The 14,723-nt window shown below is 30.1% G+C and overlaps 1 protein-coding gene across 1 annotated transcript in view; it reads left to right on the forward strand.

Moving 5' to 3' along the window:
- prtgb (protogenin homolog b (Gallus gallus)) overlaps nt 1-9,732 on the forward strand; it is a 32,515-nt gene extending 22,783 nt beyond the window's left edge. The window contains exons 11-18 of the mRNA XM_058768133.1: nt 1,244-1,339; nt 2,698-2,884; nt 4,133-4,260; nt 5,356-5,526; nt 5,693-5,872; nt 7,550-7,673; nt 7,785-7,929; nt 9,463-9,732. Coding sequence (XP_058624116.1) covers nt 1,244-1,339; nt 2,698-2,884; nt 4,133-4,260; nt 5,356-5,526; nt 5,693-5,872; nt 7,550-7,673; nt 7,785-7,929; nt 9,463-9,732 — 1,301 coding nt within the window. The remainder of the gene's footprint in view (nt 1-1,243; nt 1,340-2,697; nt 2,885-4,132; nt 4,261-5,355; nt 5,527-5,692; nt 5,873-7,549; nt 7,674-7,784; nt 7,930-9,462) is intronic.
- Nucleotides 9,733-14,723: the final 4,991 nt, after the last annotated feature.

The raw sequence follows: 14,723 nt of genomic DNA on the forward strand, positions 1-14,723 counted from the left end.
GAACGTCTTGGGGGCATTTTAGCAATGCATTAACTTTTTTGAAAACACATTCCAGATGACCATGCACACATCGGATCAACATTTGCATGCTTTCACGTGGTTCTGCAACATAAATGGAACATTTTTATTGAAATAAATGAAATATGTGTTTCTGTGACATTGGTGTTACATGCTAGACAGCAAAAGCATAATTTGCATGAATTAAATGACTCATATATGCTGATTTCTCTGGGCTGAGTCACAGCTCCACCTAGTGGCTGTTTGATGCACTGCACATTACAAATCACTGTTTAAACGGGCACAGCCACAGTTATGTCAAAAGTACATTTTTATTATGAATTAGGCCTATTATTAAAAAAAAAAACAATTTATCAGACCCCAGAGTGAAGTATCATGTTAGCTTTTAGAGCTAATACTGCAATGTCAACCATGTAGTTTTATCTCTTTAAGCCTTTTGTATAACTTTACATAACTTTAATGTGATTTATGACATTATATGCGGTACTTCAATTATTTTATTATGTATTATTATATTGTTCTACAAACCCCAGAGCGCCTTGTGAAACTATTAGCATTCAGCGTTAATTCCTCAACGTCAGCCATTTAGTTTATGAAAGTGAAATTTTGTGAAGTTTTACTAAATCTATATATATATATATATATATATATATATATATAAAAGAGAGATTATTTGAGGTACTTTATTTTGTATTTATATGATTTATGTTGTCCTATAGATTCCTGAGTAATGGTAAACTGTCAGACATTCAGAGCTAATACCTCCATTTTAGTCATTTACTTTTAACTCTTTAAGACCTTTTGTGTAATTTTCCGTAGATCAGAAAAATTATGAAATTAAATGAGGTACTTCAGTTGTTTTATTATGTGTTGATATGATTTATTTTGTTCTACAGACCTCTGAGTGAAGTACCATGGGAAACTGTTAGCATTCAGTGCTAATACATCGGTTTTAGTCGTTTACTTTTAACTTTTTAAGACATTTTGTGTAATTTTATACAACATATAGCTTATCTGAGGTATTTTTTTAAACTTTATTACATGATTTATATTAATCTACAGACGTTTTGAGTGAAGTACCATGAAATACTGTTAGCATTCAGTGCTAACATGTTATTGTCAAGACATTTGAGACCCTGAACATAAACAGTTCAGAAAACTTATGATTAAATGAGGTACATCATGTATTTTCTTATGTTATAATATGATTTATGTTGTTTTGCAGACCCCAGAGTGAAGTACCATGTGAAACTGCTAGCGTTCAGTGCTAATGGAGACGGCTATCAGGCCCATCAGACGGTCAACACTCCAGGGTGTCCATGTAAGTGTTCAATAACACTCAAAACATCATCTCTGAATCATCTGTGGGATTTGCATATCAATATTTCACTAGAAAAGCTTAAAGCCAATCCTTCATTGCTAGCATGACAAACACGGAAAGACAAGCTAACATAAATACTGACATTTACCTTTGTCAAAAAGAGTGTACTTCAAATCTTAAAAGTGTATTTTTAAAAGCTGTACTTGCAGATATTTTCGTGGCATATTAAGGCCACTTAAGTGCATTTCAAGAGACACTTTCACACTTTGCAATTTACTTTAAAGTACATTTTAAATCATTAAGGTTTTAATAAGCTTTGTTGTGTTTTTTGATGTGTTGACTAACATACTTAAGCACATGTAAAGTACTTGATTATGATTTTATCTTTAGTGTGTTGTTTGATACTATATTTAATATAAGTTAATATATTTTGCATGTACTAAATTGCAACTGCATTACAAATTACAGATAGAAATGACATTAAAATGTTTTTTAAATATTTTTAATCTTATTTTCTGACAAAATGTATCAAAACTAAGTGAGTTTATGCTTAAAATGTCTGCCAACAGGGTCAGAAAAATAATAGATTTTTTTATGTTAATTTTTTCTTGTTTTATGCATAAACTCACTTAACCTTTTATACATATTTCAGAAAACAAGACTTATTATTTTCAGTAATTTTGAACCTCGAGTATGTTATAGATATTTGTATTTAAAAATCTATATTTGTATTTGAAAAAAGTCAAAAATATTACTTGAAAAACAAAGTTTTGATATATTTTGTCATAAAATGAGACTATATTTTAAGTAATTTTGTGTCTCAAGTTTTGTGTCTCAATCTTAATATACGAATGTTGAGATATTTTACTGAGTAACAAGACAAAAACAAGTCATTTCTATTGAAACTTGCATGTCATGTATTTAAATATATTTGTAATTTGTAATGAAGTTGCATGTAAAATATATCAACTTTAAATATAGTGTCAAATAATACACTTCGGTTAAAGTTATAATTAATAAGAAGATCATTATTGCTTTACTTTAACCATATTTCAAAGACAATAGAAGTAATTATGAAATTACAGATAAAGTGGGTCAAAAAGCACTTTCAAGTTCAGCTAATTACAATTAATATAAATGTAAACTATTACATTTTTATTAAATTGTGAATAACATGCAATTAAGTGTACATAAAACAGTTCACACTTAAGTATATTGTTGTTGTTTAGAAATTATTTCCATAATAAGTACTCTTTTCGCAAGGATGAGCTAATGTTGCCAGTTTAAATCCTCATATTTCAAGCTATTTGAAGCATTTGTGTTCTAAACTAAAGCTTGGATGTCTCTCTGTGTGTCAGCCGCACCGAACCGGCGTTTGGCCGCGCTGCCGTCTCCGGACCACATCCACGCCGCAGCGAACAGCTCCGCAGCGGTCAGTCTGAGCTGGGGCCGCCCTGCGTTCAGTTCTGGGAAACCGGTCAGTTACTCCGTCCGCTACGGAGCCCTGAGTCCATCCGACGCCGCGACCGTGCGCTACGTCCAGACGTAAGTGCTCCTTCCTCACTACAGGCTTGACGTCAACAGCAATCATTTAACTCGTGGATTCGGGGATCATATGTGACCCTGGAACACAAAACCACCAACCTCTATTATAAATCTATTTTATCTATTTGTTTTCTTTTTGTTTTTGACCCTCTATCACTTGCACTCTCTATTCGTTTTCTAAGTACTTGTTTTTCTTAAAAAAAAAAAAAAACTCTAAGACTAGCTTTCTATATTCTTTTCCTGTTATATCTACTTTTCTTTGTGTGTGTGTGCGTGTGTGTGTGTGTGTGTGTGTATATATATATATATATATATATAGTTGTATATTATATACAACTGTTGTATATATATATATATATATAGTGCTGTCAAATGATTAATCGCGATTAATCGCGTCCAAAATAAAAGTTTTGTTTACATAATATATGTGTGTGTGTATTATATGTATATATAAATACACACACACATATAGTATATATTTTGAAAATATTTTCATGTATATATTTATATTCAAATAATTTATATAATATACAAATATTTTAAATGTATAAACTTAACATATTTTTCTTAAATATATACATGCATGTGTGTGTATTTATATATATATATATATATATATATATATACATAATAAATGTACACAGTACACATACATATATTATGTAAACAAAAACTTTTATTTTGGATGCGATTAATCGCGATTAATCATTTGACAGCACTAGTAAATATGTACAACACACGCGTTGGGCTAACCGAGACTTGTTATAGCACTTGCATATCTTTGCTCTTTTGTTGGTTTTGATTGCATCTATTGTCCTCATTTGTAAGTCGCTGTGGATAAAAGCATCTGCTAAATGACTAAATGTAAATGTAAAAGCAGTCTTAAGTCGCTGGGGTATATTTGTAGCAATAGCCAACAATACACTGCATGGGTCAAAATACAATTCTTTTATGCCAAAAATCATTAGGACATTAAGTAAAGATCATGTTCCATGAAGATATTTTGTAAATTTCTTACTATAAATATATCAAAACTTAATTTTTGATTAGTAATATGCATTGCTAAGAACTTAATTTGAACAACTTTAAAGGTGATTTTCTCAATATTTGGATTTTTTTGCACCCTCAGATTCCAGATTTACAAATAGTTGTATCTCAGACAAATATTGTCCAAACCATACATCAATGGAAAGATTATTTATTTGGTTTTGTGGTCCAGGGTCACATATTTGTTTTCTCTTTCTTCAGCTCTGAGCAAACGGTAACGGTAACGGGTCTCCGGCCGAACACGCGTTATGAGTTTTCAGTGCGTCTTCATATGGATCAGATGTCCAGTCCCTGGAGCGACTCCGTCTATCAGAGGACTCTGCTGGAAGGTACCGGCCCATTGAGATACTGTTATAGTTTTTATTCATATTTTTATTTCATTTTTATTTAGATATTTTCATTTTAACATTTTTATTTAAAGTTTTAAACAGTTTTTTTTTTGTGTTTTTGACATTTTTATAAGTTTTGTTTTGTTTTTTTAATACATCAATTTTTTAGTATTTAATTTTTATTTCAAGTAAAGTAGATGCTTTTTTAACTATAATATTCCTGGTCTAGACTAGTATTGTTTCTCCACCAAATTAGTGGTTTACATATTGTAAGTTTGTAAAAACAAAGTAGCAAACAGTTAAATAAAACACTGTCACTATAATTTTAAAGTTTTAGTAATTTTGTTGTATTTTTTTTTTTTTAGTTTAATTTTAATATACATCTATATAGTTTTTATTCATTTTCTTTTTAGTGCATCAGGTTAACTAATTGAAGTTAAGAAATGTTGCCTCGAAAACCAGCTGAAATATTATGTTTTATTTTTTGTGTTTAATTTTCATTTCAGTTTATTTTATTTCAAGTAGATGCTTTATTATAATATTCCTGGTCTAGACTAGTATTGTTTCTCCACCAAATTATTTGTTGATATATTGTACGTTTTGTAAAAACAAAGCACCAAACAGTTAAAGAATGTCACCATAATTTTAGTTAAAGTTTTAGTCATTTTGCTGTGTGTTTTGACATTTTTATTAGTGTTTTTTATGTTTTTATCATTTTATCTTAGTTTTAGTTATTTTAGTGCAGAAAAATAATAAATGGAGGCAACAAGCTAAAATAGGTTTTTATATTTTATTTTTTTTCAGTTAACATTTTATTTTGTTCAAAGTAACATCATATGAATTCACAGTTTTAGTTATCTTAGTATAAAGTATCAAGTTAAATGAAATGAAATCAAGAAATGTTGCCTTGGCAACTATTTCAGTTAAAGTTCATTTTATTTCAAGTAAAGCATGTGTTTTTTATGGTTTTAGTGTTACTTAACTATAACAACCGTAGTCCAGACTGGCAGATTTATTTGTTGATATATTGCAAGTTTGTAAAAACAGAGGAAAGACTGTGAGCGTAACCTGATGTGAGATTGTTTTTCCCGGCAGCGCCGTCGTGTCCGCCGCGGTCCGTCCGAGTGAGTCTGATCGAGGACGACACGGCGCTGGTGTCGTGGAAGCAGCCGGATCAGCCGGACCTGTCCGTCACGCACTACACCGTCCTGTACGCCTCGCAGAGCTCGTGGCTCGCTGGAGAGTGGCAGGTTCTTCAGAGAGAAGGTGACCATACGGATGCTTTCAAATATATATATATATATATATATATTGCTCATAGTTCATGCTAGCTAATGCATTAATGAATGAGACCCGATTGCAAAATGAAAGTGGATCAGCTCAGAGTTCATATGTCAGCTGAATTCATCTCTCGCTGGGTTTCTGATTTCAGGCTCAAACATGATGGCTCTTCTGGAGAAGCTGGAGTCGGGAAACGTTTACCTGGTGAAGATCTCGGCGTCTAATCAGGCAGGTGACGGTCCGTTCTCCAGCACCGTAGAGCTGCGGCTCAGGAGTAAAACACAGCAGGGAAAAAACCCGCGGCACACCGACAGCCACGCCGAGAAAACAGGTACAACCTGACAACAAGCCATGCATTACTGTTTCTTAAAATTAAAAATAAATAAATAAATCTCACCGTCTCTCTGCCAGATATTATTTAATATAATTTATTTAATAATATATATATATATACATAAGTATTAGGGATGTAATGGTATCAAAATCTCACGATACGATAATATCGCGATATGAAGTCCACAATACGATATTTATTGCGATATTTAAAAAAAAAAAAAGACAAATGAAGAAAAATGATTTTAAAGTTAAATTATTCTGTCTAATGCACTTTGAGAGTTCAAAATTAAGAGCTGCAACCCAAGTTCTTAACTAAGAAAACCTAAGTCAGAAAAAAGCGGACTCAACCCTCTTTTTATTTGTGATATACTGTCTCAGAGTAAATTACATTCACACTGGTGTTTTAGGAAGCCAAACAAATACAGAATATAATAATAATAACGACAACAATGACAGTAATAGTCATATATTGTAAAACAACTGCACTGTAAAATAAATGAAAATGAATATGTAGGGTACAACAGGGCTAAAGGCTGCTTTTGATATTATTTTCCTCTAAACCACTAGACGGCACAAAAACATGGCGTAGCACTTTCCAAAACATCCGCTTTTCAAGATGCAGGTGTATATTTATCTGATCTTTGACGCGATCAGCGCGGAGCAGCGCAAAGTTGATTCTGTGCTTACTTGATCTAATATTTTATGTTTTGTTTTTAAATGTTGTAGATTTAAGTATCAAATGAGAATCACTAAAATCAGTGCATCTATTTTGAGACAAAGGTCTTCTTTATGATTTTCAGTTTTGTTTATAATAATTAAAGTAACAGTTTTTATATTTTATATTTTAATATGTAAAAGTATGGTATTTGGGGTAAAAAGCGCCTCTGCTGTTGGGGCTAAAGGCACAGTTATTAACACGATAATTAATAGATTCAGATGGTAAATATCATATATTATGTTGGGTGTCCATATTAGAGATAATCACCATGTTTAGAATGAAACCATCATATTTAAAAACATGATAGTAATCATATCATATCATAAAATATCATTACTACTGTAAATATATATTCAATTAATATTGGATCTCCTTCAATGCTTTCAGATTTGAATATTTAAATGATTTTGTTTCTGTATTTTAAAATATATTTTTTTATATGAACATATTTTAATGACAGTATATTTATTTAACACAAATTAATTATTTTATTTTACAAAATAAGCAGAAGACAGTACAAACTTTGCTAAAGTGATTGTTTTGAACAAGTATTAACTTGGACATTATTAAAAAACATTATTTTAGCTGAAGTATTTGTATCAATACCGTGTGTGCCACATACATTTATAAGATAAAAAAAATAAATAAACAACTTGAATGATTTATTTTCACACAAAATCTGTTGCTCCATTAATATTCAATACAATGTATATATTTTTTCTGCAATTATACATTTTAGGTGCACCTTTTTCTTAAGGTGGGCCTTTAGCCCCGTTGTACCCTATATTATTTTTATAATATAATATCAAAACATTATTATATTAATAATATCATTACATCCCTAATATTATATATTATATAATATAATAAAATGCTTTATAAAATATAACATAATTTAAATTATTTACCTATTTAATACTGCATTATAACAAAAATGTGTTTTGTATATTTTAGCATTTATAGACGGCCTGTACCACATGGATGAGAAGTCCATGACCGGCATCATCGCTGGCGTGTGCATCGCTCTGTCCTGCATCATCCTCTGCATCTTCATCCTCCTCACCAAGAGCAAAACACAGTGAGGCTTCAGCTACATAAACATACTGTTACAAAAGACAAGATGGAAAATAAATGAGGCTGATGTTGTTGACTTGTAGCCACAATCTAAAATGATGCTTTCTCTCAGCAGGAAATCAGCTTCCTCAAAGATGATTGGACAGGTGAGGAATGATGTCATGCACAGTGGTGCGTCATCAGCCAATCAGCAGCAGGCGGAGAACACAGAGGTTCTGCTGCCGATGACGAGGACGCACTTCACTGATGCCAAAGTAAGAGTCTGTTTATTATTATATTATTTACCAACGTGCAATGAAATGACTAACAAAGATTAGGCATGAATTAATATTTAAATATTTTTTATTTACAAAATGAGGTTTAAAATACATACTATTTGTTTTCAGGAGGAACAAATTTAGTGATAAACCACGCTGGAACAATAATGAGTGACCCTCAGAGCAAACGGAAAAAATGGAGCATGTTTAGTAATAATCCGAAGTCTAATGGAAATAAAAGCAAGGTGAGTAACAGAGATAAATGCTTTTAGCAATTGTTTTAATTCTGTGTATCTGTATCAAAATCAAATTTGCATTACGAGTCAACATGAAACGCTTAGCTTTTTTATATTTTCAGTTTTCATTTTAATTTGTTTAATTTTTAGTCATTTTGTTGTGTGCTTTTGTAAATTTTATTTAATTTTTAGGTTTTAGGTGTAATTTATTTTATTTCAGTTTTAATTCCATTTTAGTTTTTATTTATTTCCTAAATAAATAAAAATAAAAGAATATGTATATATTTATAAGTTATAAATAATAAATCATAATTAGAAATAATATTTATAATTTAATTTATTTCAGCTCTATTGTAACAAAAATGTTTAATAGTTTTAGCTGATGATATAAAGTCGAAATGAAACTGTTATTTAAGTATCATTGAGATACTATTATAGTTTTCACTTATAGTCCTCATTTTAGTAATTTTGTAAGGAGTTTTTTTTCTCATTTTTTTAATATATAAATTTTATTTGTTTTATTTCCAGTTTTAACTTTTATTTTATTTAACGTTTTAGTACTTTTGTTGTGTGTTCATCATATTGATTCATTTTTGTTTTCCTTTAATATGCCTATAAGTTTTTATTCATTTTTATTACCAGTTTTCATTTTCATTTTAGTTAAAGTTTGAGTAATGTCATCATATTTATTGGTTTCTGTTTTATTTAAATGTCTATATAATTTTTATTAATTTTAATTTTTTTTTTATTTTAGTACTAACTAAAGTTAAACTAAATAAAAATGAGCTAAAAATAAATAAGTTTAAGTTTTTTGTGTTTGATTTATTTCAGTGAATGTTTATTTTATTTCAAGTAAGTATTTTTTTTTTTAGTTTTAGTAAACTAGAACAACCCTGATATGAAATCTGTCTAATTTTTAGTGCTGTCAAATGATTAATCGTGATTAATCGCATCCAAAATAGTTTTTGTTTACATAATATATAAATACACACACATGCATGTATATATTTAAGAAAAATATGTTAAGTTTATACATTTAAAATATTAGTATATAATATCAATCATATGAATAAAAATATATACATGGAAATATTTTCAAAATATATACTGTGTGTGTGTGTGTGTGTGTGTATTTATATATACATAATAAATATACACAGTACACACACATATATTATGTAAACAAAAATGTTTATTTTGAATGCGATTAATCGCGATTAATCGTTTGACAGCACAAATAATCGTTTTAATATTTTGTCAGGTTTTGCCGACCGTGAGCTCTGATGTTTGTATTGAACAGATCGAGGATCCCGCTGGTCTTAATGAAGTTGGGAAGTCGGTTCTGTGTTACGAAGACGAGCAGTCGCGAGTCTACCATCCTCTCGGGGAGTCGGAGAGTTCACAGACCAGCGGCGCAGACTCGGGAAACTTCTCTCACGACGAGACGGAAACCGCCGATCCTAACAGAGCCTCGTACAAATCCAACGAATGCATCGCGAGCGTCTGCGCGCAAATTCCAGACGAAACGCGACCGAAATCTCCCTCCCACCTTCAGTTCGCAGCGCTTTAACTGGCCTGTCAGTCATGCGAGTGGGCGTGGCCTGTCAGTAATGCGAGGGGCGTGGCCTGTGATTCCAGGGCCTATGAATACAGTTTTTCCTCAGGATCAGATCAGTGATCTGGATGTTTGCGCCAAAAATCTCAACGGTTTGAGAGTTTTAATAGCTTTACGAAGTCACAGACTTGGCTTTGACAAACTTGCACAACCTTTAACTTTCTCTTCCCGGCCGGACCTGCTCTGAGAAATTCACTACGTCCCAAAGATGAAGGTCCTGGACCGGTTTGAACCCCTTCATGAACCGTTTCAGATGAATGTGTTTCCTATCAGCGCCGATGAATGTTTTGAAGAACGCCTGATGTGCTTTACACAGACGGACGAGTGTTTTCTGTTTGTTTTTGATCGTGACAGAGACGGAGTTTTGTTCTGCTGTCTCTCTACCTCATATTTCTGATGACGCTCGTCCTTAATCTCATTTTTATTGTTTTGATATGAACACTGAACGTGTTTGACGTATATAATCCAAAGAGTCCAAATGTCTAATGATAATGCGTGACACTTTACATCAAGGTTTCATTTGGCAACTAAATTAGTTAACATGAACTAGCAATGAACAATAATGCAACAGCATTTATTAATCTTTATTAGTGTTATTCTCAGCATTTACTTTTGGTTTTTAAATTAAATTTGTATAGCATTAGTTAATGAACTTTGAACTAACACGAACAAACTGCATTTCAATCAACTACGTTAAAAAATTACTTTGAAACAATTCAGAAATTGCTAGTGAATTTCACAAATAATTACTGAAATGGTATTTTCTTGTAGCTTTTTAAATTTTAATTTATTTGTATTTTTGTTATTTACTTTTGTCAATTTTATTATTATATATATATATATTTTTTTTTAAATATTACTATTTAGGTTTAATTAATTTTCTTTCGGTTTAACAGACAAACAATAAATAACTTCATTTATAATCATTACAATGAAAAAAAATACTTTGAAACATTTCAGAAATTGCTAGTAAACTTCACAAATAATTACAAAAAATGGCTAGTAACATTGAATTAAATTGTATTTTTTTAAGTAGAAAGACTGAAATAGTATTTTCGTGTAGCTTTTTTTTATTCTTAATTCTTACTAATTTAGTTTTTTATTTTGTAAATTTTATAATTTTTAATATTACTGTTTAGATTTAATTTATTTTTATTTCAGATTTAGTTCAGCTTTAGTTTTTATTAATTTACGACGAGTAAGTTTATAGCTTAAATGTATTTTTAACAATTTCACAGCAAAAAAAAAAACTAAACTCAGAAATTGCTAGTAAACTTCACAAATTATTACAAAGAAATGACAACATTGAATTAAACATAAAACATTTACAAATTACAATAATTACAATTTTGTACTCCAACAATATTTGTTTTATTAACAATATTGTTTTAACAGTGTAGCATTAACAAGGATTAATAAATGCTTTAAATATATATATATATATATATATATATATATATATATTGCTCATAGTTCATGTTAGCTAATGCATTAATGAATGAGACCTGATTGTAAAGTGTTTCCAGAAAATACTTCATTCTTTTCTAGTTTAATATGAGAAATTCTGACTATTTGTGAGTTTTGCTAATTTCGTTGTGTAGTTTCACCTGGAAATAGTACAGAATCTGTCCTTTTACATCGAAATCCTAAATCTTTCTAGGTTTAATTGAAAACAATAGTGATCTCAGACTTTTAGACCTCTCAGTATATATTTATTTTCCACTTAAGGATACAAAAATAATATGAAATTAACAGTTAAGGTGCCTCAGGTTATGAAAGCTGCTTTAAAAACGATCTGAGTTTCGATACGAATCAGACGAGTGAATCTCATACCTCAGTTTAAACGTGTTTAATTCACTTCTTCATGCTTGTGTTGTACTACCTCCGTTTGCTGCTTATCGCCGTGTAGCGTATGAGGATGAATGTTTTACATTTGTCAAACGAGATCAAGTTGTTGATCCATTTTTTTAAGCTTGTTATTCGTTGAGTTATTTGTGATGTTGTGCACGGTTTGCGTTTTGATTCTTACGTGGAGGATTCAGTTCTGATTCGTTTTGGTTGCTCTTATAATTTGACTCTTGCTTCTTAAAGGAAAAGTTCACTCAAAAATGAACATTTGCTGAAAATGTGCTCACCCTCGGGGCATCCGAGATGTAGATGAGTTTGTTTGTTCTTTGGAACAGATTTGGAGAAATTGCATCACTTGCTCACCAATGGAAGTGAATGGGTGCCGTCAGAATGAGAGTCTAAACAGCTGATAAAAACATCACAATAATCCACACCAGTCCATCAGTTAACATCTGGAGAAGACAAAAGCTGAAATCCATCATTAAGATGTTTTGAACTCAAATACGAGTCCATAATCCATAATAACGCTTCCTCAGTGAAAAAGTAATCTGAATCAGGAGAGAAATCTGCACAAATCAAAGTTAAAAACCTCTTAATGATGGATTTGTTTATACAAACACACAGCTTTTGTCTTCTCCAGATGTTAACTGATGGAGTGGTGTGGATTACTGTGATGTTTTTATCAGCTGTTTAGACTCTCATTCTGACGGCACCCATTCACTTCCATTGGTGAGCAAGTGATGCAATTTCTCCAAATCTGTTCCAAAGAACAAACAAACTCATCTACATCTTGGATTTTTTGCTGGTTTATACAAACCGAGGGATGCTTTCTGTGTTTTCAGGTTTTGTTTTTGTAAGGAAGGTGAATACGTGAAAAAAAATAACCCCAAAAAATAGCGGTGATGTCGGTTCACCGAACTCCAAAAGCTTTATTAGATGGATGTCGACGGCCTTATGATGGGAGGATCGTTTGCAATATATTAGATGTCTGATCCAAAGAGTGAAATGAGAAATTATACAATGATGCCAAAATGCTGTAACCTCCAAAGATAAATGCTATATATTTCTGTATATTTGAAAGTGCCAAAAGAAACGCATTTTATTCACGTTCGTTGGTGTAGCCAAGCTTTCGTTGGTTCTAGTTAAAGCGCTCAGATTTAGTTTTTTTTCCATTTTAGATGATAGTGGCGCAGGTTTGGTGACGGACGCTAGAATCCAAAGAGATGTTTGCTTCTTTCGTTGGGTTGGAGACAAAAGATTTCGAGCGGACGGATATGAGAATGAATGACTGTGTGATTTTGAGTGTTTGTATGAAGTGTGACTGAACTGTGATCAGTATTTTATGACTAAATATAATCAAACAACCCTTTCGATCGAAGCGGCACGAAATCATCATTTCAGAGCGCAAATAAAAGCCAAAGATTGATACGGTCGCCCCTGTGTAGACTTGACATTTTGTAATTGGTTTGCTTTTTGTAAAGTTGCATGTGTTTTGACTGCGGCCGCTCATCATCAAACCTTCAGAAAACTTGATAAAGTCTTATATTGAACACGTCGTGCCAAACTCAACCAATGTGAATTTACTCCTGAATGTGAAAACTTATCACAAAGACTTTGAATTAGGGGTGTGAAATGCTTAATTATTATACTTTGTATTTTTCATTAGTGTTTTAATTATTCTTATGAACTTGTCATATGTGTGTATGTGTTTATGTTTCGGTTGTTTTCTAAATCCAAACACATTTCTCTGTGAATGTGCCAAAGAAATATCAAGTTTTATATTTCAGAGGGTCTGAATTCAAACATCGGTTTAATGGACAGTTTCTGTTTGATTTGCCTGTTGATTTATTATCATTTGTATTATTATTTAAGCCCCTCATGTTGAGCATGTTGTACCGGTTTGATTCCATTACGTGCCAAAAAGTGGTCAGAACAATGCACAATATAATAAAATATTTCTCAAAAAATATTTTCTTTGGCTCTTGAATTTCCTTCACAGAACGTACTGCACACACAGATATGAGTCATTTAGTTTTAGTGATACACTGGGAAAAATTGTCAATGAATTTAATGTCAGAGATTAAATCAGGGATGTTACTTAGGCAGACTAATATTATATTTAATACATTTAGTATAAAATTTAATAAATTTAATATAAAAATAAATACATAAGATTTGTTAATTTATATACTTTTGTGTGTGTGTGCATACATATACATACATGCATACAACATATGTATGTATGTATATATATATATATATATATGTAATTTATTCAATAACTATTATTAATTATTTAAACTAAAACTTATTAAAACAAAAATATTAACTCATTAATAGAACTCATATTATTTACAAACTTCTTGATTTATATATTACAAAATTATTTATTTAATAACTAAAATATTTATTGACTATTTTGATCATTTAAATAACTTTTGAATTATTTACTTTACAAATATTATTTATGTATTACAAATGTATTTATTTAATAACTAAACTATTATTTCAATAACTAAAATATTAAGTTGTAATTTACAAATATATTATTTATGTAAATATTAGATTTGTTCATTTATTTAATAATTAAATTGTTTATTAATTATTTTAATAAATATTAATGTATATTATTTATCACAAATTATTATTTTTAAATTATATATATATATATATATATATATATATATATATATACATATTGCAAAAGTATTTATTGAATAACTAAATTATTATTAATTGTTTTAATAACTAACATAATAACTCATATATCATTTAATTTACAAAATTCTTATACATTTAAATATTAAAAATATTTTCAATATCTAAAATATGTCCTAATTACATTAATAATTACAATATCAACTTATACATTTAACTATCTTATTTAATTTACTAATTTATTATTTATGTAAATATTACAAAATTATTAATTAATAACACTTTTTTGGTGACAAAATATTAAAGTATATATTCTTTGATTTACAAATATTTATTTATTTTTATATTACAACATTATTTATTTAATAATCGTTCATTTTAATAACTAAAATATCTACTATAATTATTGGAATTAAATCATATATTTGAGATTAAATAAT

The sequence above is a fragment of the Onychostoma macrolepis genome, chromosome 25 (assembly GCF_012432095.1).
Source record: "Onychostoma macrolepis isolate SWU-2019 chromosome 25, ASM1243209v1, whole genome shotgun sequence".
Taxonomy (NCBI): domain Eukaryota; kingdom Metazoa; phylum Chordata; class Actinopteri; order Cypriniformes; family Cyprinidae; genus Onychostoma; species Onychostoma macrolepis.